The sequence below is a fragment of the Trichechus manatus genome, unplaced genomic scaffold, assembly GCF_000243295.1.
Source record: "Trichechus manatus latirostris isolate Lorelei unplaced genomic scaffold, TriManLat1.0 scaffold00118, whole genome shotgun sequence".
Classification (NCBI taxonomy): domain Eukaryota; kingdom Metazoa; phylum Chordata; class Mammalia; order Sirenia; family Trichechidae; genus Trichechus; species Trichechus manatus.
In genome coordinates, this window is record NW_004444054.1 from 5,887,944 (window position 1) to 5,911,314 (window position 23,371).

At 40.9% G+C, this 23,371-nt stretch overlaps 1 protein-coding gene across 1 annotated transcript in view; it reads right to left on the reverse strand.

Annotated features, from left to right (window-relative positions):
* Positions 1-23,371, reverse strand: part of NALCN (sodium leak channel, non-selective) — a 392,050-nt gene that overhangs the window by 127,101 nt on the left and 241,578 nt on the right. The window contains exon 14 of the mRNA XM_012557767.2: positions 17,639-17,713. Coding sequence (XP_012413221.1) covers positions 17,639-17,713 — 75 coding nt within the window. The remainder of the gene's footprint in view (positions 1-17,638; positions 17,714-23,371) is intronic.

Sequence of the window (23,371 nt, forward strand, 5' to 3'; positions counted from 1 at the left end):
TCACTGCCAAAGACTCCCTGCAGGAAAGGAGGTCTTGTCTTCCTTAGGCCATTCCCTCAAGTCCCTCTGCAGTTAGAGCATCTCTTGGCTTGGCCTCTGCCTAGCCAATCCTCTAGCTCCCTCACCTTCCTCTAACATCTGCACTCCCTAACATGCAGCCACTGAGATCCTCTTCCGTACTCTCCAAAGTGACAAAGACTAGGAAGAGGGACGTTACCCCAGTATTAATCTCAGGAAGAATTCTTTATTGGCAGTCCCTGCAAATTCTACTGCCATGTGTACTCTGGCTAGCCTCTCACCTTCAGAACTCTGTAGGCCACACATAGCCATGTTCACAATCCCGCTACCCCACCTTGCTTTAGAAGGAAGATGCCACCTTCTTTCAAGAACCAATTCAGCTTGCTCTAATCTAGTGGCTGTACCATCCACTCTCCAGCTCAGAAAGCTCTCAGCCAGAGGATGAGATGCCTGTCTTCTGTTCTTCACAGGTACCCTTTATTCCTCCAAATGGTTCTCTTGAAGCTCACTTCTCCACCTGGCTTTGGAGAAGAGATGAATAATCTCTCCACATAAAGTGCACTTCCAATGATTCTGACTACCACATCTTTGTTCCCACAGTGCTATCCTCATAGAGACTTGGGGTGTCTGTGTGTGTGTGTGGATAGAGCTAGGCAGATAATGAGCAATAAGCGGGCTGGTTCTGTTCCTATTGGTCTCTCCAGAAGGTGAATCTACCCCCACTTGTCAGCTCTCCTAAGAAGGAAGCAGTTAGCTCTGGGATTTCAGTTACATGTCCAACATAAAAGAAAATGACCCAGTCAAAAATATGTCAATGCCATATGGGGATCCAGACAGTCATATAATTCCTTCTACTAAATTCTTAGGGTGAAATATCATAGCAGAGTGGTGCATTTTGAGAGTAAATTAAGTACATGGCAAAGGATGGATGATTGCTTCCTGACTTTTATTCTTCCATTATATTCATGCTCAAATTAAAAAACAAAACAAAACAAAAAAACAGTGACAGAAAGTCATGTACTACAACAACACAGATTTTCATTAAGAGAAAATTGCATCTGTTGACAAAGTCTTACTATCTTGAGACGACAATGTTTAGAAGAGGGCTCAATGGCCCCTGGCTCCCATGTTAGAGCCTGGTACCACTGGTAAGTTCCATTATGGGTCAGCTTTTCATCATGGCTTGGCTGCCATTCCCCACAGTGGCCACTATCATGGTGCCTACTTTGGGGACTGAGGTTTTTGTGGGTAGGGAGGGTTAAGAACAGAAATTCACAGTAGTAGACAGGGAAGATATTAGAAATACATATAAAAAAAGTACACATAAGCAATAACAAATCAAAAAGAATACTGGATAGAAACAATTCATCTGGCCATAGCAGTGTGTATTGCTAAATACAGCCCCAATAATGCCAGCTCTTAACTCTTTCTCGTGAGAGACTATTGGATCAGAAAAAGACCTTACAGAGAGTCTAGTGCAGGAGTCCAAACTTAAACACCTCTGGGACCAGGAAGATAATATAAATGCATGCATGAGTCAGGATGATATAAAATGATCATCTAAGACAACAGGGAGAGGTAGGACCTATAGCATCAAATTAAAAGAGGACATACCCCATTGCTGTTGAGTTGATTCTGACGCGTAGTGACCCTACAGGACAGAGTGGAACCGCCCCATAGGGTTTCCAAGGAGCAGCTGGGGGATTCGAACTGCCAACTTTTTGGTTAACAGCCGAGCTCTTAACCACTGCATCACCAGGGGTCCGAAGAGGACATAGCAGAGTTAAAGATACTCAAAATCGACTTGAGGAAACTGAAACAAAGACAGGGGAAGAGATTTCTCCAAAATCACACGGCTAGTCAGCAAGAGAGAAGCTTTCATTACTTTCCTTCTTTGACCACTGAGTGCAAGTAAAACGTTTGCAAGGTCCCATCTATCTACACTTCGTTTGTGTCCTTTGCTTTTCATCTTTGCATGTCACATAGCAGAGAGGTAGGGTGAAAACAAGGGAGATTCGAAGAGGCATCATGGGCAGGGTGCACAGGAGAACGGATGGGTAAGGAACAGGAACAGATACTCAACATCTAAAACGACACAGCACTGTTCTAGGCACTTCCATCTACTTTTTCTGAATGGGTGGTTATGGAGAGGCTGGATTATTTCTGCTCCTCTTTTCTGTTAGCTATGCCTAGGCTGTTAAACTCTGGTGGCATACATTAAGCAAACATTAAAAAAAAAAACTTCTGTGTAAGGTACAGGTGGGTACTCAGGATGTCTGCATGTGCCTAGCCTCCTTTGGGAGAGTATTCCTTCCATATAAATTGCCATATGATACCAAGTGGCCCTGTCATCTTAGACTGCCATCCTGATTGGTTAAAAACCTGACCAAGGGGAGTTACTTTCTGTGAGACTGGTCAGCATGTTGAGGCAGACAGAGATGAAATTCCTGCCTAATAGGAAGGAAACTGACTAGCTGGACCAATGAGATCTTCTCTCATTAGAGATTTGAACTTGAGACAGAGAGAGTATTTTTTTATGATGGAATCGTATTAGTTTTCTAGGACTCCCATAACAAAGTACCATAAAGTGAGTGGATTTAAAGAAAGAAATTTATTATCTCATAGTTCTAGAGGCTGAGAGTCCAAGGTCTAGTGTTGGCTGTGTTGATTCCTCCTGAGGCTTTAAAGGGAGCATTGGATCTATGCCCCTCTCCTAGCTTCTGGGAGCTCCAGGCATTGCTTGGCTTGCAGCTGCAGTGTCACGTGGTGTCTTTCCTCTCTCTATTGTCTCCCTGTCTCTTCTCCTCCTTACGAGGACATCACTCGTATTGGATTAGGACCCTCCCTACTCCAGTAAGACCTCATGCTAACCGATTACATCTCCAAAGACCCTGTTTCCAAACAAGGTCGTGTTACAGATACCAAGGATGAGGACTTCCACATATTTTTGTGGGGGCACAATTCAATCTATACACTTTTATTGTACTTTTTCATAGAACTGAGCAAGATAACCCCTTCATTTAAATTAAAGGTAAGACTTGGAGGGAAAACACACCAAAACCAAGGGAGATGATACTTCAGCTCTGCTTAAACTTAGCATGTCCATTCCCTCGCCCATGCATAGCTATGGGGACTCTTTTGTTTGGGGTCCTTTAATCAAGAAAACAACATTTTTAAGAACAATGAACTTACTTCATGATCAGAAACAGCAAGTATGATAGTTAAGGGCAACCTAACGGCAGTTTTTTCTTTCAATCCTGTCACAGGCAATGAGAAACTAGATTGTTACATTTCTAAGAAAGAAGTGTGACAGTTGGTTGTCGGTTTTCTCCAGTGTCTGACAGTAGTTGAATTGCCAAAAGACTGTTTCTTAGCTATGTTAAGACTAGCTATAAGTCGTTACAGTAGTAAGTTTTACCGTATTTATACCTAAACATTGAACACAAATACATTAAAGGTGGTTGTCACTGCTTTAATTCCTTTTGTGTCTCAGGCTTCACATCGGTTGATCATCTGTTTCTTTTTTCTGAGTAGTCCGTGCACTTTTCCATTCTTTCTGAAGCATTTTTACTATTTGTTCATTCATTCATTCCTCAAATGTTTGAGTTTCTACTATGTTCAAGATACTAGCCAGGCACTAGACCACTGCCATCAAGTTGATTCGACTCTGACTCATAGCAACCCTGTAGGACAGAGTAAACTACCCCATAGGGTTTCCAAGGCCATAAATCTTTTCGGAAGCTGAGCTGCCACATGTTTTTCCCGCGGGCCAGGCACTAGGGAGACAAAAATAACAAAGAAGTTCTCTGCTCTCACAGGACTTAGCATCTAATGGGGGACTTGGACATAAACCAAATAATTAAACCAATTAATAAATACTTACAAATTGAGATAATTTTCTTCAGAAAAGAAAACCATTTTAAGAAAGGCGTCCGTGGGAGTCCCTGACCCAGATGAGGGTTGAGGAAGGAGAAAGGAACACTTGCGCCAAGTTATGATGAGCAGGAGTGGATTTCCTGGAGTGTTGATGGGAAAGGGGAGTAGAGAACACTTCAGAGAGAAGAAGATGGTGACTAGAATGGAGAAAGCCCAGGGTAGAATGAACAAGGCAAAGGTGGAAAAGTAAGCAGTTGGCCGCGCCTTGAGAAATATGCGGAGGATTTTTACCTTCAACCTAACAGCAATAGGAAGCCACTGAAGGCTTTTAAGATAGGGACAGTGGTGAATTGGAGAGCTTCTTGGGTACTTGGTGATGGGTTGGATGTAATAAAACATACATAAGACAGTGTCAAGAGTGATTCCTGGTTTCAGCTTTCTACAGGTGGATGAATGACGATGATGATCACTGAACTAAGAAACATTAGCACAGAACCCTGTTTGAGAAGGATCATCAGTTCGGTCTTGAGTTTGTTGAGTATGTGATCATTTGAGATCTAAGCAGAGATGGCAAATAGGAAATTGGATATATAGGTCTGGAGTTCAGAGGAGAGGGTGGGTTGGCTGGAGATATAAATGTGGAAGTTCGATTTAATTCTCAATTATTTATTCCCTTCTCTCTTTGAGTTTTGATGCTAGTGAAGTTATCTGTATTTTTGTATTAATGGAAGTTTGAAATCTAAATGAGAGTGTATTGGGTAGGAAGAAAATAAATACTGCAACCTTGAGGAAAAGCAACATGTAATACCTGCCTGTGCTTTACCTTTAAACCAGTACGAGTTGCTATGGAGTCCGTTCTGACTCATGGCGACCCCATGTATGTCAAAGAAGAACTGTGCTCCACAGGGTTTTCAATGGCTGATTTTTTTGGAAGTAGATTGCCCAGCTTTCCTTCTGAAGCACTTCTGGGTAGATTCAAACCTCCAAACTTTTGGTTAACAGCCAAGCGTGTTAACCGCTTGTATCACCCAAGGTCTCCATACTCTGCCTCTATTTTTCTCCACAGGTGTGTCCCTGTTTCCTAGAGCACGTAGGTGGGTGGGTTTTGCAGCTGGACTATGAGCAACCAATGGTGTTGCTGTAAGGACTGGGGGCCACATCTTATTCTTGGGCCCCTATCGTAGGTGGCTAGGTGGCATGGGTGGAGCCACCAGTCCTCAGGCCCGATGTGGGTAGGTGAAGACCTTGCTTAATGTGCAGAGCAGAGTCAAATGTCTTGAACCTGCCACTTCACAGCTGAAACAGCTGAAGTTAGACTTCAGGTATATACCCTCTTGTACTGCGGTAATGAGGGCCTACACTGTTGAAATGAGCCCACACAAGTCTATGCAGGGGAAAGGCACTCAAAGTCCCTGGATGCTTTATGCCTGAGTCTAGGCAAAGGAGCTGTGCCTACCCTGAGTTCCTGGCTTAGGGGAGCTGGCAGTTTATTTTTTCCCGTTTGTTAACTTGTTCACTCTCCAAGGCCGTGAGAATGGCTCATGGCGTGTGACAGACCCTACTTCCTGCCCAGGGGACTTGGCAATTGCTGAAGCTGGTCTGGGACCGAGTGCAGAGTAGGGAGTGGGGAGGTAAAGACGAGAGATGTTTTTCCCTAAGGGAGGTGTTTTTGATCCGCATGGTAGGCCATACACAAATACTTATCTTTTGGCAATCAAGGGCTGCTTCTCACTGGTTCTGTGCAGCTGAGCAGACTCGCAGTGGCTGGGTCTCTCCTGGTGTGGAAAATGCACCTCCTGAGCACGCTGCTTGCCTGTCTCAGTGCTCACCCCCAAGCTGATAAGGCCTGAAGGGCTCAGGCTCTTGCTGGGTCGTGTCTGGCAACTCCTCGCTGCTTCCGAACCGTCTCTCCCTGCCCCTCCACTCAGTTCAGTTCCTCTACTTTGCCTTTTATGTTCAGGGCTCCTAGACTGTCATATAGAATTGAATCACTTGTTTTTTCAGGTCTTTATTGTAAGAGGGTCCACCTAAAGCGTCTGACTACTCCGCCATCTTCGTATCCGGTCAAATATAGTAAACATTTTTGACCTCTCTGAAGTCTTTGAGATTGTTGACCATAGCCTCCCTCTTGAAACATTTTTGGTTTTGGTGAGAAACACACTGTAGGCTTTCCTTCTTCCTGTTGGGTTGTGACTTCTTAATCATTTCGGGCTCTTCCTCTTTGTTTCATACCGTTCATTTGCTGTTTCTCAGGGAACCATCTTTCCACTGGCAACCTCACAGTCTCTAAAGGCTTAAATTACCATCTACATGTTGATCTTTGCTCCTCTCCAATATCGGTTACAGCCCAGATATTTCTCCTAAACTCTAAACCTTTTATCTAGCCATAGATGTCTTCTCATAGATATCTCCCAGGCATCTCATGGAAAATATGACCAACTCTTATGGATTGAATTGTGTCCCCCAAAAAGGCATGTTGGAGTCCTAACCTGTGGTCCCTGTGAACTTGATTTTCTTTGGAAATAGGATGTTTGAAGATGTTATCAGTTAAACTAACTTGCAGTCATATTGCAGTAAGGTGGGTCCTAATCCAATATAAGTGATGTCCTTATACAAGAGGAGAAGAAACACACAGACACAGAGGGAGAAAGACCATAAGGAGACAGAGGCAGAGATTGAAATACCAAGGATCACTGGCCACTAGAAGTTAGGAGAGAGGCATGGAACAGATTTTCTCTCAGAGCCCTTAGAAAGGGTCAACAACATGGTTATGTGAGAAAACAAACAAACAAACAAACAAAAAACCCCACAGTTAGTGGCTTATAAGCACAGAAATTGATTGTCTCACAGTTCTTTTTTTTTTTTTTAACGCGAGCCCTAGGAAACTAATATGCTAACCTCTAACCTCCAAAAGAAAAACAGAAACTCATTTCTTCCTTTCTCTCTGTATTCTCTGTCTCAGTATATCTAAGGCAATTAATAAACCTGGGTAGTATCCTTGTCTTCTGCCCCGTCTCATCTCCTACATTCAATTTATCACCAAAGGCTCTCCACTCCTTTCTATTCCTTCATCGTGATTTCCTTTAGTTTAGGCTGTCATCACCTCCTGCCTTAGGAACTGGTCCCTGTCTCTTCACGGTAGATGCCCTTCAATTCCTTCTTCACACTGAAACCAGAATGTAGGTGCAATTAAGTCACTTCTTGGCTTAAAATGCCCTCAGGATAATCTCTAACCGCATTGGTTGGACTCACCACTTTCTCTCTTGACTTACAAGTGAGTCATAGTGAAGTCCTACCCATTGCGGTTGAGTCAATTCCAATTCACAGCGGCCCTATAGGATAGAGTAGAACTTCACCATAGGGTTTCCAAGGAGCAGCTGGTGGATTTGAACTGCTGATCTTTTGGAGAGTAACCAACCTCTTAACCACTGTGCCACCAGGGCTCCAGTGAACTCCCAGTGGCCTACAAAAAAAGCACTATGCTTTTTCTTGCCCAAAGGCCTTTGATTATGCTCTTCCCTTGGTCTGAAATGCCTCCTTCTTGCCACCTTCTTCCAACCCCCTTCACCTGGACAGGCATTACTCAATGCCACACTTGTGAGAAAGCCTCTGATTTCACAGTCTGTGTTAGATATGTTCCCCGTGTGCCCCAAAGCCCCTGCAGTGATCCCTGCTGAACTAGAAAGTCCCTGTTTACTTGTTACTTTCTCACACCAGCTCACAAGTTATTTGAGGGCAGGGACAGTGTCCTGGTCATCATTATGTCTCATTCCTCTAGCACAGTGGCTAGCACAGTAGACAAATACCCAAGCCCCAGAATGGATAGATGGAGTCTCTGTGTTAGGAATATGTCAGCTGTAAATGGAGTACCTCAGGCAGTCCTGGCCTGATGCCATTATGTGTTCGAATCACACAACTTCCCCCTCCACACGGATTCCTATCTCCCTAAGCTAGATGCTGGTTATTAGTTGATTTCCTGTATATGCAATAGCAGGGAGGGAATGGGAGGATCCACAAATGTAAGCATCTCACCCAACCCACTTTCTAGATGTGCTAGTCTTTATAAGTCAATGAACTGGCTCTCTGAAGGGACATCATGGCATATGTTGGCGAGAACTCTGGCCTTAGAGTCAGAGAGTCTGTGTTATTCCGATGCAAAACCAAAATAAACAAACACCAAAGTCACTGCCCTTGAGTCAATTCTGATTCATAGCGACCCTATAGGATGGGGAACTTTCCCATAGTGTTTCCAAGGAGCCGCTAGTGGATTCGAACTGCTGACCTTTTGGTTAGCAGCCAAGCTCTTAACCACTGCATCACAAGGGCTCCATCCTGACACAGGCACTGACTAACTGTATGAACTTGGGCAAGAAATTTACTCCCCTGAGTGTTAGGTTCTATATTTTTAATATTCAGGATAAAATACAATAATCTTAATATGATAATTTATATGAAGTGCCTTGCACAAGGTCGGTTTTCAATGCTGTTGTTTTTAGGTGCCATTGAGTTGGCTCCGACTCATAATGACCCTATGTACGATAGAACAGAACACTGCCAGGTCCTGCACCATCCTCACAATTATGCTTGAGCCCACTGTTGCAGCCACTGTGTCAATTCATCTCATTGAGGGTTTTCCTCTTTTTTGCTGACCTGCTACTTCACCAAGGATGATGTCCTTCTCCAGGACTCATCCCTCCTGATAACATGTCCAAAGTATGTGATACAAAGTCTCACCACGCTCTCTTCTAAGGAACATTCTGGTTGTACTCCTTCCAAGACAGATTTGTTTGTTCTTTTAGTTTTGAAAAGGTGGCATTTAATATTGTAGCAGTTATATGACTCTTTTTTAGGGTATGTTAGTTTGAGTTCTCTTGGGAGAAAGTGGCAAACACTGAGACTGCTGAAGACTCGGCTCAGATCCTGAGATGAGAATCACATTCAGTCTCAAGAAGGCCTGTCCCCGTGATTGGCTGAATGGCCTCCTGTGGCAACGCTCCTGTCTCTTGCTGCTGCCCTAAATCTGAAATGACCTCAAAATCGGAGACAAGACAGAAGTGAAAATGAACACTTCAGGGTAAGGCTCAGGAGAAACATTAAACTGCGGCTCATATTAAAAAAGAATATAAGATTTTCGTTGCTTTGGTTTAAGAACAATCACAGTCAGAGAGAAGGTTCTTTATATGTCCATCCCCCACAAAGCAGTGGAAGCCATCAAAGACCAAAAGTCATCAAATTTGGCCCAGGATTCAAATGAGACTTGATATAAAGCTGGGGAAACAGTCTTTAATTTCATAGCTTTGAATTTAATCTAAACAGACTATCTATACTTCCCTTTTCAATGAGTCTTCCCCTGAGGCTTCCTGTAGGGTTTTTTTTTCCTTCCCCTCAGAGTTTAATGAATTTTATACTGCTTGAAAGAAAACCCTTTATATCTTGCATTGAATTATATATATAGTCTTGCATTGAATTTGTAAAAATCATTACAGCCATAAGAATTCTTTTTATTTGCAAAGTTTGCAAAACTCCACCTATATTCTCCCCGTGCTACTTCTACATCATGGAGCCTCAAGGTCATCATCTCTTAGCACCGTTCAAAGCATAGTAGTAGGTCAAGGAGGTTTTTTTTAGAAAAACATGAAGACCCTCAATGAGATGGATTGACACAGTGGCTGCAACGATGGGCTCAAGCATAACAATGATTGTGAGGATGGCTCAGGACCAGGCAGTGTTTTGTTCCATTGTACACAGGGATGCTATGAGTTGGAATTGACTCTATGACACCTAACAACAACGACATACAGATTGATTTGGTTTCTCTGAAGATCACCACAGTTATACACTCTCCCACGATCTCATCTGTAATCAATGTTCTGATCCCATATAGAAAAGCATTATGTGTGTGTGTTTTATTTTCTTTTTCTTCCCCAGGTCCTGTGTTGGGTTGGGGGATGCTGAAAAGAGAGGCATTGTCTGCATCTGCTTAGAACTGGGATCACATAAATGATAGCAGCTATGAGATTTCTACTGCCATATTGCCCCTAGGAATCAATCGTGTTGTATACACGACACATAGAGAAAGCAATAAATGACCTTTTTATGGATGTGAAAGAGCCCTGGTGGCACAGTGGTTAAAGTGCTTGGCTGCTAACTGAAAGGTCGGCGGTTCGAACCCACCAGCTACTCCTGAGGAGACAGATGTGGGGCAGTTCTACTGTGCCCTATAGGGTCACTAGGAGTCAGAAGTGACTCGATAGCAATACGTTTGGTTTTGGGGGTAAACGGATATGATGTTTTAAAAAAATATTATTTGTTTTGAAGAGTGACAAATGAAAAGCCACGTTAGTGGCCATCATGCATTAGTGACGTCATGATCAAACACTGGGGACATCTGGGAGAGGAAAGGATTTTAAGAGGCAAGACTCTCTTGGCTGTGAACTGGCAGTAAAGACTAGGTCATGGGGATGGGTACTTGTTCATCCCCAAGGGACACTTACATTTTCCCCTTTGAATCTTACCTATTGAAAAAAAGTTTATTCTATCAAAAGGCCTGTACTAAGCAATAAGTGATTCACTGAAGGTTTTTTTTTTTTTCCTTCTTCTTTTTAATGAAAAGCGTATGTTATAAGACTCCAGAGCTTTAGCCTTAGGAAACAGCATTGCGACAGAGAATGTACAGATTTTTTGGCTAAAAGTATTAAATTCAACATTTTAGTTAGCACATCCAGTCTTATACTGGGATGCACAATAGGCAATGCATAATTTCCTTTGTTGTTGGATTCCATGGAGTTGATTCCAACTCATGGTGATCCTATAGGACAGAGTAGAACTACCCCATAGAGTTTCCTAGGCTGTAATCTTTATTGGAACAGATTGCTAGGTCTTTACTCCTGCAGAGCTGCTGGTGGGTTTGAACCACCAACCTTTTAGTTAGCAGTCGAGCACTTAACCATCGTACCACCAGGGCTTGTTTCAGTTCCTTTTCTGTTGCCGTCGAGTTAATTCCAACTCATAGTGACCCTAAAGGACGGCGTAGAACTGCTCCATGGGGTTTCCAAAACTGAAGTCTTTACAGAAGCAGACTGCCACATCCTTCTCCTGCAGAGCTGCTGGTGAGTTGGAACTGCTGACCTTTCGGTTAGTAGCCAAGTGCTTAACGATTGTGCCACCAGGGCTCCTTACAATTCCTTTTAGGCTTCCTGAAATATTAAAATGGCTGACTGGCTCCACTGCTTCTTTTGAGGACCTCTAGAGGTAAGCAGAAGGAGCCCTGGTGACATAGCGAATAAGTGCTCAGTTGATAACCGAAGAGTCAGCGGTTCAAACATACTAGCCTCTCCATGGGAGAGAGATATGGCGGTCTGCTTCAGTAAAGATTATAGCCTTGGAAACCCTATGGGACAGTTCTACTCTACCCTTATAGGGTTGCTATGAGTTGGAATCGACTCAAGGGCAATGGGGTTGGTTTTTGGTTTACAGGTAAGCAGAGTCCTGATTGGAATCCACCTTCTTAAAGGGCAAAGAAGGAAAATCGTGGGAAAAAGATATACGACATCATGTTGCTACTTAAGGAAAATATGATTCTACCAACAGGGGACCATGCCGTCCCTCAGGGAGCTCTGAGACTCTGGTGTCCTTTGACCTTTGGCCATCTGAGTTTATCACTTTCCTAGCTCTGGATTCGGTCACAGTCCTGCCCCCTTTTCACTAGGTTATAGTCACAGTCTGCCCTCTTTCCTTTAATTTCATATCTTCAAGCGTTTTCCCTTGTCTCGTTTTCACTTCTTTCTCTTCTCCCTTCTAATTTCTCCACCTGTACCTTTTACCTTTCTACTGTTGTCTCATTTCTTGCCCAGTTTAAGAATCTTATTCCCTCCCCAACATGAGCTGGCCTTTTCTTTCCAATAGCTCTACCTAAGATTTCATATGTCGCTTCTCCATTTTAGAAGTGACTGGCACTGGTTTCTACTACTCTTCAAAAATATCTACGAACTACCATTTCTATTTTAACACAATCATAAAAATACACATGGAAAGTATCTAGAGGCCTCGCTAAAATGTTAATATACTGCAAGTATATTATGTATGAAGGAGCTTCGGTTGTGCGGTGGCTAAGCAGTCAGCTGCTAACCAAATGGTTGGGGGTTCGAGGGAGAAAAGACCTGACGATCTGCTCCTGTAAAGATTTCAGCCTAGGAAACCCTATGGGGCAGTTCTACTCTGTCCTATAGGATTCACTATGAGTCTGAATTGACTCGATGGCACATAACAACAACAACATATTATGGGTCCACGAAGGATCATTAGTTCCAGAAAGTCACTAAGAAAAGAGGCGCCTTGGGCAGTGTTTGCCACCAGGAGTAGTGGATAGGAAGAGTCTTAGCTCTTACCTTTTGCAAAAGTCATAATTTCAGTGGCTCTAATTAAATCATCTGATTTTTGAGGAGAAACAAAGAACTCCTTTGCAGAGTTTTAATGACTGGGTTGCTTTATTCACCGCCATTCTTCAGGAAACGGTCCCTCTTGTTAACAGTTATTTGTTGAATATAATGATGTTTCGGTCATGTTCAGCATCATTGTTTATAACCAAGTAATGAACTGTCCTGTGAGTGAGCATCTGCAGCATGTTTGACATTTACATATCTTTAGCTTTACTCCATATAGTTTAGAGGTCAAGAGCCTATGCTTTGAATCAAATTGCCTAGGTTAAGTTCTAGCCTTGACATTTAACTCTGTGACCTTGGGCAAGTTACTTCTCTGCATCTCAGTTTTCTCATCTGTAATATGGATATAATAAGAATACCTGTCATCACATGATTGTTGTGAAAGTTAAGTATGTTAATAAACATGAAACATTTAGAACAGTACCTGGAAATGTGCATTTCAATCCTTAAGGAGTGGGCATGTATGTGGAAAACTAAATAAATAAAAATTTCAAGCTAACATTTTTATGGAAGGTCTAAAAGAAGCTATAAAAGACAGTCCAAAGTCTCATGAATCCACATTATTATGTGTGTTTTTGTATGAAAGAACACGCACGTGGGAGAATATGTGTGGTGTGTATGTTCTTGATGAAATTATGTGAATGAGTCCTACCTCAAAGGTCAAGATCATTGGAAATAAGGAAACCTAGTCATATGAAAAATGACACAATTGTTAAAAACTAGTGAAGACACAAATAAAATATGCTTGTACAAAAATGGAAGGAAGTGAACCGGGAACCAAATATGACCATAATATTTGGTCCACAGCAGTTTTATGAGTTTCAAGTATAAAAATAAATAAATGAATTTAATAGATATATAGCTCCAGTCCAATGATAAATAAAGAACAATGCGAAAAGTACATGAAAATAGATTTGTTGCCTTATTTATAATTGGGATAATCAATGCTTAAAAATCTCTGAATATTCTAAGAGGATACTACAAATTGTAGATTAGCACAGTTAGATAATCAGCTCTGATGTACAGAATTTCTAGAAACACGAAGTATCTCTAATATCTAGCAAGTAATGAATTAAAGGACACTTTATAGCAAATGATATATACTCAAAGTAAAGTGCCATATAGTCCCTTATAACTTTATAGTCTAGGAAGAAAGTCAGATGCTAATTAAAGTTTTGATTTTTTTTTTATTGTTGATTTTTCATTTGGGGTCAGATAAAGGGTCTATATATATATATACGGAATAATAAATTAATAAAAATGTTTAAAATATCAAAATATTAGTAGGTTTCACTCATGTAAGCTTTGATAAAAAAGCTGATACATACAGATTTATTTTGCTGCTCTCTAGCATAAAAACTATGTTACAGATGTGGGCTGGAACTATGTGCCATTTTACTTGACCAATGATTATTTAAAACCATATTGAACCTGGTAATAGAACCAGTTAGAAAAAATAGAATATTTCTCATTTTGTCTGTAGCATATATTTGTTAGTGTGCCTTATCAGGGGTTATTCCAATCCTAGGCATAAAGAACATGATGTGATGGTTAATCTTAGGTATAAAATTTTCTAGGTTATGGTGCCCAGTTGTTTGGTCAAACACACTAGTCTAGATGTTGCTATGAAGGTATTTACACAATGTTGCTGTTGTTAGGTGCTGTTGGGTCGTAGTGACCCTACAGGACAGACAGAACTGCCCCATAGGGTTTCCAAGGAGCAGATAGTGGATTCAAAATGCCGACCTTTTGGTTAGCAGCCAGAGCTCTTAACCACTATGCCGCCAGGGTTCCATTTACATGATACTAGCATTTAAATCAGTTGACCTTAAGCTAAGTAGATTACTCTCCAGAATGTGGTGGGCCTCATCCAATTTGTTGAAGTACCTAAGAGCAAAAACTGAGGTTTCCTGAGAAAGATTCTATTTCAAAACTGTGAACAGACAAAACTGTCATAATTTCTAGCCTGTGACCTGATCTACAGATTTTGGACTTGCCAGCCTCAACAATCTTATAAGCCAATTCCTCAAAATAAATCAATCTCTGTGTGTGTGTGTGTGTGTATATATATATATATAAAAAATACCTAAAGGTGTGGACAATCTTTCTCTCTCTCTCTCCCTCTCTCTCTCTCTCTATATATATATATATATACATACTGGTTTTGCATCTCTAGAAAACCCTGACTAAGACAGAGTTTGGTACCGAGAAGTGGGATGCTGCTGTAACAAATACCTAAAGGTGTGGAAGTGGCTTTGGAATTGGGTAATAGGCAGAGGCTGGAAGAGTACTGAGCACTTGATAGTAAAAGCCTGGACTGTCTTGAAGAGAGTATTGGTAGAATTATGAACATTACAGATGATTCCAGTGAGGGCACAGAAAGAAGTGAGGAGAACTGTAAAGAAATTTTCTATCATCATGGTAAGAATGTTGCTGCTAGAATTGTGGATATTAAATGTGCCTCTGGTGAGGCCTAAAAAGTATTTGATGGAAAGTAGAACTTGTAAGTGATGAACTTGGATATTTGGCTAAGGAAATTTCTAAGCAAAATCTTGAAAGCGAAGCCTGTTTCGTCCTTGCTGCTTATAGTAAAATGTGGGAGAAAGAGAGAGACTGATAAATGAACTGTGCAAAAGGGAGCCAGGACTTGAAGCTTTTGGAGACTCTCAGACTACCCGTGTTATAGAAGTTAAGAAAGCAAGCTTGGAGAGGACACCAAAGATGTGGCTGGACAACTGTTTGCTAAAGAGATTAGGCCTGTGACTGATGGATACAGTCAATCATCTCAGCAGAAACACTGCCAGCTTAGACGAAAGGAGACAAAGATGGGAGCAAATAAAGGAAAGCTGTCTGATGCCTGGAATTCTTCAGGCAGGAAACGGGCTGATGGAGATACTTGACTGTACACATCTGTTGTCCTTCAACAAAAAGGAAAGCATAATCCCAGAAGCAACTTAGAGGTTAGCAGAGCTGCTGATCTGGGTCGTAGGGGTGGGCCACCGCCTACTCAGTTGAAGAAGGCAGGGCCAACATCTTGGTTCTGAAGGGCTAGACTACCTCCTTGGTTCCAAGGGGGTGGGGTTGCCATCCCTGTGCCCTAGGAGAATGGGGCTACCACCCAAAACTGACAGAGTAGGAACACTCCCCCTGTGGGCTGGGAGAACAGAAGATAATTTCCAAGCCTTGAAGTCTAATGGAATTTGCCCTGCTGGGTTTAGGACTTCTTGGTACCTTCTTGCCTTCGATTTCTCCCTTTTGGAATGGGAAAGTCTATCTTTTGCCTGTCCCGCCATTGTACTTTGGAAGCAGACAACTTGTATTGTAGGTTTCACAGATTCACAGATGGAGAGGAAATTTGCCCCAGGGTGGACTACATCCAGAGTCTCACCCATATTTAATTTAAAAGAGAAGATTTTAGACTTAGAGTTGATGCTGGAATGTGTTAATACTTTTGGGGATGCTAGGATGGGATTAATATATTTTACATGTGAGAAGAACATGAAATTTTGGAGGTCAGAGAGTGGACTTTTATGGATTGAATTTATCCCCTCAAAAAGATATGATGAAGTCTAACTCCTTGTACCTGTGAACGTGACCTTGCTTGGAAACAGGATCATTGAAACTAGAGTAGGGTGAGTCCTAATCCCACCTGAGTGGTTTCTTATAAAAGGGGAGAACAGAAATGGAGAGTTAGACAGAGGAAGAGTGGTCATGTGATGATGAAGGCAGACACAACTGCAAGCCAAGGACGTTGGAAGCCACCAGAAGCTAGGAGAGAAGAGAGAGGCATGGGGCATTTCCCTCTCAGAGTTCAAAGAAGGAGTCAATATGGCCGACACTCTGATTTGGATTTCTGTCTTCCAGAACTGTGAGACAATAATGTTTTGTTCTTTAAAGCCACTCACTTTGTGGTATTTTGTTACGGCAGCCCTAGGAAGCTAAGACACATAGTATACAGGAAAAATCACATCTAAATACCAGATTTGTAAAGCACACAAGGGCAGGCTTTTATTGGTCATGTCTAATTGTGTGGTTGATCAGTTCAATTTTGAACATATATATATATATATATATATTTTAACTAGAAGCCACATAAAATATTTGCATCAATGGCATTAAGGACTTTCCCAACTTTCATTTGAATAACCTATTACTGTTGCCACAAATTACAAAGATCTGGAAGATATAATCTCCACCATACCCAGACAGGCATTTTGCCTGCATAGTTGCAGGGTAGGAAAGAAGTTACAACCTCCGTTTAAATAGTCACAACAGGAATCTTTATGTTAAATGTTTACTTTCTCTTATTCACTCTCCTTGTTTAAAAATATAGGCTTTGGAGACAAGAGTAATAAGATAAAATGCTGAAAGTGGCCATTAGCCATGAAAATTACCAACAAAGTAGAAATAGATTATGTCTTTGTTTTTTAAAACGTAGACAATTCTGATGTAATTTGAAAATTCTGAATGGATAAGGCCTTCATGTGATTCCCAATAGTACTTGCTTTAGAGCCTTGAATTCTCTTTGTTAATCTTCCAACTCATCTTGCAGTGTTGGAGGGTGAGCCAAGGTTATCTTATTCAATGACTCCCTCTCTCACCAACTCTACTCCTCAAAGAGTCTATATGCTTTAATAGAGCCACTCTTCCCAAGCCTAGTATCCTCCATGTAACAGAAAGTTGGAGGGAATGGTTGACCACACTGGTAATACCATCAATAACATAATCTTCGCACATTTTCATTTCTACTTTTGAGGCACAATAATCTACACTACAACACCCAGTCTGTATTTAAACATAACGGGGCACACATGAGATCATTTATTCTATTGCATTTCTTATAATCACTGTGGGCACCCAGCCTAAATTTTCTTTTAGAGTTTAGAGGGCAGACAAATTGATGCTTCGTATTTTTATGGTGATGATCAAGAGTATTACAAATAATAATGCAAAACGGCAATCTGTCCCTGAGACATTTCATTTCCAAACAATCTTCATTTAATGGCACAAGGAAAAGAGTCTCCAAATCCAATATTATACTACATCCATCTTAGTTTTACTCAAAATAATGATATAAAACTATTCCTAGAATAATCATACTGCAATACAAAATTCCCTTTGTTGATACTGGATAAAGGCTAAATTTAAATGAAAATCATTTTGCCAATTCTGATGCCTTAATTTATTAAATTCTATTTTTTTTTTTTACTTTGAAACTCAAACTGCCTTAATACTATCTTTAAGCACATTTTTGTCCTTTTTTAAAAAAGGGTTAAAAAAAAAATTGCCCATACATTACTTACTTGTTTAAGCTTCTTTAGATCTTCATCAAGTTCTAAGTTGTCCAAAATAACAGCCACGAACAAACTCAGGAGAATCTACAAAATGGTTAAATAACAATGAAAACATCTACATGCCATGTATATAAAAATATTATAGGTACAATATAGAATATCTCTGTAAAATATACTGTATCTTGAATGTATTTAATGAAAAATAGACATGCAGTTGTGAATCATTTTATATGCATTTTAAGGTATTTATCACAAATTCACTAAAGGAAATACATATGTTCATTGAAATGCGCAATATAAAATATTAATTTGCTTTATGAAGCCTATTTAAAGAGGAAATTAACAAAGTTGTTTTTTGACTCAACTATCTGACTTCTGACAGTATATTCTAAGAAAATATCTGAAATATTTATGAAAACTTTAATATACAAAGATGCTTGCATTATTTATAATAAAATACTGTAAATATAAATATCCAACCTTGTGTATACATATATATATATACACGTACACACACAGACATATATAAATAATTTTATTATCTATTTACACAAGGTTGAGCATAAAATAAAATGTATGCAACCGTTACAAATTCCCATTGTGGTAGCCAGCCTCCAAGATGGCCTCTATTGAGTCTCACCTCCTGGAATTCATGCCCTGTGTAGTCCTCTCCCACCCTAATATGGCTGACCTGTGTAACCAATGAGTTATGTAAATTATAGTGTGTAAATTATGAGGTTATAAGTCCCTGAGTGGGGCAAATGGTTAAGTTCTCAACTATTAGCCGAAAGGTTGGTGGTTCGAACACGCCCAGAGGCACCTGGGAAGATAGGCCTTGTGATCTGCTTCCAAAAGGTCACAGTCTTGAAAATCCTATAGGGCAGTTCTACCCTGCACACATGGGATCACCATGAGTTGAAATTGACTCGACAGCAACTAACAACAACAACTTATGAGGCTAGGTAGTAAAAGATATTGTGGCTTTTACCTTGCTCACTCTTGGATCAACTGCTCTGAAGGAAGCCAGCTGCCATGTTGTGAGGGCACTCAAGCAGACCTATGGAGGGGCCTATGTAGTGACAAGCTGAGGCCTCCTGACAATAGCCAGGCAAGGAAGTAAGGTCTCCTTCCAGCAGCCATGCAAGTGACTCATCTTGGAAGTCGATACTCCAGTACCAATAAAACCTTCAGAGGACTGTAGCCCCAGCCAACATGTTGGGTGCAACATCATGAGACCCTGAGCTACAACCATCCAGCTAAGCCTCTTCTGATTCCTGACTCACAGAAACTGTATGACATAATAGATGTTTACAATTGTTAATAAGTGTTTAAGTTGTGAGGTAATTTGTTACATAATAATAGATATCTAATGTACTTAAGAATTTTAGTAGTGCAATTCAATATTTCAAATTTAAATAAGACTATATATGTGGTAGAAGTGAAACTATGTACTAGAAAAGAATAACAGAGAAAATGCTAAAAGGAGGTACTTCAGAAATGTTAATGGTGCCTACCTTTGCATAGGGAATAATGGATTTTATTCCTTTTTCTTGGTGTTTCATGATACTTCTCAAATTAAAAAAAAAGGCACATAATTCTTTAAGAATGAGTTAATAAGTTAAAAGAAAACAACAAAATAGTAGAATTTAAAAAATATTTTAATTTTTAGTCCCTTTTCAACTTTATATTCTCTGAAGTGCCACATTCATTTTATAATATTTTTCATTCCTAATTTGTGGTCTTCCTTTTAATTTCCCTCTAAACAAATTATTTCCATTTGTTAATATTAGACTCAGAACCCTATGGGGCAGTTCTACTCTGTCCTATAGGGTCACTATGAGTCTGGATCAACTTGACAGCAAAAGGTTTTGTTTTTTTTTCTGAAGGATGAAGACAAGAAAGTTGAGGCAATTGAGCAGTAACTTTTATACCAGAGAGAGTAGTATGAAGAAGTTAACGGCTAGTTCTTTTCCAAGTTTAATGAATATATAGCAAGGAAAAAACAAAACAAAAAACCCTCCAAACGTTATTAAATTTTGACAGAACGTGCTTGGCCTGGGACAACTGCCAGCACCTCTCTTTGTAACAGCCATATCCTTTGGAATTCTACAACATAAAGAAGATCCAGCTTAGTCTAGACCAGGGATGTTTACTGATGTCACCAAGTCTAGGTGACCTAGGGTGCCAGGACACAGATACACTGAGTCTTACTCTAAATTGGACATGTCATGGTGCACCTCAACTTTAGCCTCTTACCATGACCTTGATGATAAGAAGTAACATCTAAGGAGAGTCCACCTTCCCTGCACCATCACCCCAAATTCAGAGATATCTGCCAGAAAGTCTCCTCCTGACAGTACAAGCTGTCTTACACTTCTTTGTATCACTTATCAGGCACTTGGCCAAGCGCTGTTTTGTATATAACTTGACTGGTTTTCCTGTCTTCCCAGTCTAGGGGTAAACAGAAATCTAAAAAGAAAAAACAAAAACAAAAACGAGAACTTAACTTTCCCTGATGAAACAAGGGGAAGAGACTTTCCCCTTCTGTTTCTTAGAGAATCTCCTTTAAAAAACTTACAAATTCTTTCTTTGTTTCTCTGAGATGTATGTAAACCTGGATTGTTTAGGAAGCACTGACCTTCTGTTTATGATGCTGGAAAATCTGGCAGACTGATGTTGGTGATGATTGCACAACAGGATAGATGTAATTAGTGTCCCTAAACTGTACACAGAAAAAATCTTGACATGGAAAATGTGTTTTATATATATCTTCACAACAATAACAAACAAAGATATTTGTTGTAAAAAAGAGAAAAAAAGCTGAATAAGCGTCTCACAAGTTTTACAACTCAGGAATGTTTTTCTTAAGGGCTTGGGAGCCATCTCTTCAAAATGTGAACATCAAGGAAGGTCGCGCCCCTATTTGCCAATCTTCGTGAAGGGTGGGAATTTAATTTAGGCACCTGGCTTCAACTTGTAAAACTACCACTTGCACAGAGATATAAAAAGTTTTATTTTTCCTTTGGATAAAGGCCATCATCTACCACAGATGGCCACTCCAAATAACAGATGAATTTAGAACTGTTTAACAATTGCTGTTGTCAAGTCATCTTACGTAAGGACTGAAACAAAAAACCACACCCGCTGCCGTCGAGTCAATTCAGACTCATAGTGACCCTATAAGAGAGAGTAGAACTGCCCCATAGACTTTCCAAGGAGTGCCTGGTGGATTCGAACTGCTGACTTTTTGGTTAGCAGCCGAGCTCTTAACCACTGCGTCACCAGGGACTAGTTATTTTTTTATCATGAGAACATGTATGTCACGGGTTATATCTGCCTGGTACTATAAAAGGGTGAGATGTCTTTCTGTCTTTGCAATCACTTTAGCGAAATGCCAGTGATGTGCACTGAAGACTGGTTTACTGCTTCTTCAGTAACAAAACTGTTTTCTTTCTCTTCTACCTTTGTGAAAGGTTTTCTGGGTTGGCAGGAGATTTTATTTTTAATTATTTCCCCACCACCAGACAGATGGCCCACTACTCAAGGACAGGCATGTTCTGTTATTCAGTTAAATTGGACAACAGTTGATTGGGCTCCATCAATGTGTCAAGCACTGACTGATCGAAGCATAAATGCAGTATTGCTCTCGCTGCTACAAAGTTTACAGTTGAATTAAAGATACATAGGTTTGCAGCCTGGTAAAAAGAGTCAAAGGATCTCAGCACATAGGCTCTCCAGCTATGCCCTATGGGCAATCACTAGCCCGTTCTGAGTTTTAGTGCCCTCATTTGTAAAATAAAATAAAATAATCATAAAAATTGCAACTATCATTTTCCTACTTATTCTTCCCAACAACTCTGAAATGTAGTATAGCCTGTATGAAAATATACAAATAGCCACTTAGGTGAGTAAAACTAGAATCACCTTTTTTTTTTATTTTTTTTATTGTACTTCGGGTGAAGGCTTACAGAACAAATAGTTTCTCATGAAACAGTAGTACACATATTGTTTTATGACATTGGTTAATAGAATCACCTTCTTGATTTCTCTGTAAATGAATTCAATTTAGCTCCTAAGCTCTCCATTTCTGATGGTAGCCAAAAACTTAATCTTGCTATACCAATTCATTATAAACCAAATCAAAACCAAACCCGTTGCCCTCAAGTCAATTCCAACTCATAGTGAACCTACAGGATGGAGGAGAACTGTCCCATAGAGTTTGCAAGGCTGTAATCTTTGCAGAAGCAGACTGCCACATCTTTCTCTGGTGGAGCAGCTGGTGGGTTTGAATCATAGACCTTCAGGTTAGCAGCTAAGTGCTTAACCACTGCACAACCAGGGCTCCTTCCAATTCGATATAAAACCCAAAACCAAACCTGTTGCCGTAGAGTTGATCCCAACTCACAGCAACCCTTTAGTACAGTGTAGAACTGCCCCATAGGGTTTCCGACAATCAGCTGGTAATTCGAACTGCCAATCTTTTGGTTAGCAGCTGAGCTCTTAACCACTGTACCACCGGGGCTCCATCCAATATAGTCACCTATAACTCCGCTACTTTTGAATAAATGTTCCTTTTCTTCTGAGGTCAAGGATGTGTATATTATATAGCATCTGGTCCACCGTGGCCTATGTAATATGTCCTGCATTTCCCCATCAGGGCACTGATGATGCTTGTTTGGGGGCTCTAGGCTTTCTCTCGGCTGAATTGGCCACGGTCTTGGCTCTTGCTAGGCTACTAACCTGAAGACTGGTGGCTCAAACCTACCCAGAGGTGCCTCAGAAGAACGGCCTGGTGATCTACTTCCTAAAGGTCACAGCCATGAATATTCTATGGAGCGCAGTTCTAAGCTGCACACATGGGGTTGCCACAAGTTGGAATCCACTCGATGGCAACTGGTTTGGTATTTTTGGTTTTCAGCTCTTGCATGTCCTGCTGAGACTTCCGATTTTCAGTGATACCTCTATATTAGTCTGCTTGGGCAGCTGTAACAAATCGTCACAAACCTTGGTAGCCGACAATAAACATTTACTCTTTCACAGTTCTGGAGGCCAGAAGACCCAACTCAGGGTGTTGCCAGGGCTGCACTCCCTCTGAAGGCTTTAGCAGAGACTCCTTCCTTGCCTCCTCCAGGTTCTGCTGGCTCCAGGAGTTCCTCAGGTTGGGGCTGCGACACTTCAATTTCTGCTTCCATTTTCACATGGCCTTCTCATCCTTCTCCCTGTGTTTCTTCTTCCCTTCTGTGTTTTTATAAGGACACTTGTCATTGGATTTCGGGTCCATCTGGAAAATCCAGAATGATCTCTCCCAAGATCTTTAACTTATATACATCTGTGAAGACGCTTTTTCCAAATCACATCGCTTTCACAGGCCACAGCAGTTAAGACATTGACTCCCTTTTTGGACGCCACCATTCAATCCACTACATCCTCCATTTTGTCTTTGATGTGGACTGTAGTTTCCACAAAAGACAGGTTGGCTGTCTACTCTCAGGAAAGTCTGGAAGTTCTGCCATTCCGGGTGGGAACTAAGGGAGACTTGTTCTTCAGGGATCTTTCGGGCCCTTTCTCTATCTAGAACCCCTGGGCAGCTACCCCACTGTGCCAAGGCTGCCCTTGTGTGTGAGGAACCCTCAGAGAGACTATCCTTTGGATATCCTCAAGTTATGGAGAGGAGCAAGGCTCAGCTTCTCACATAGTCGTTGACTAGCTCCGCTGCCAGCCTGTTTTTAATCGCGTGAGCAC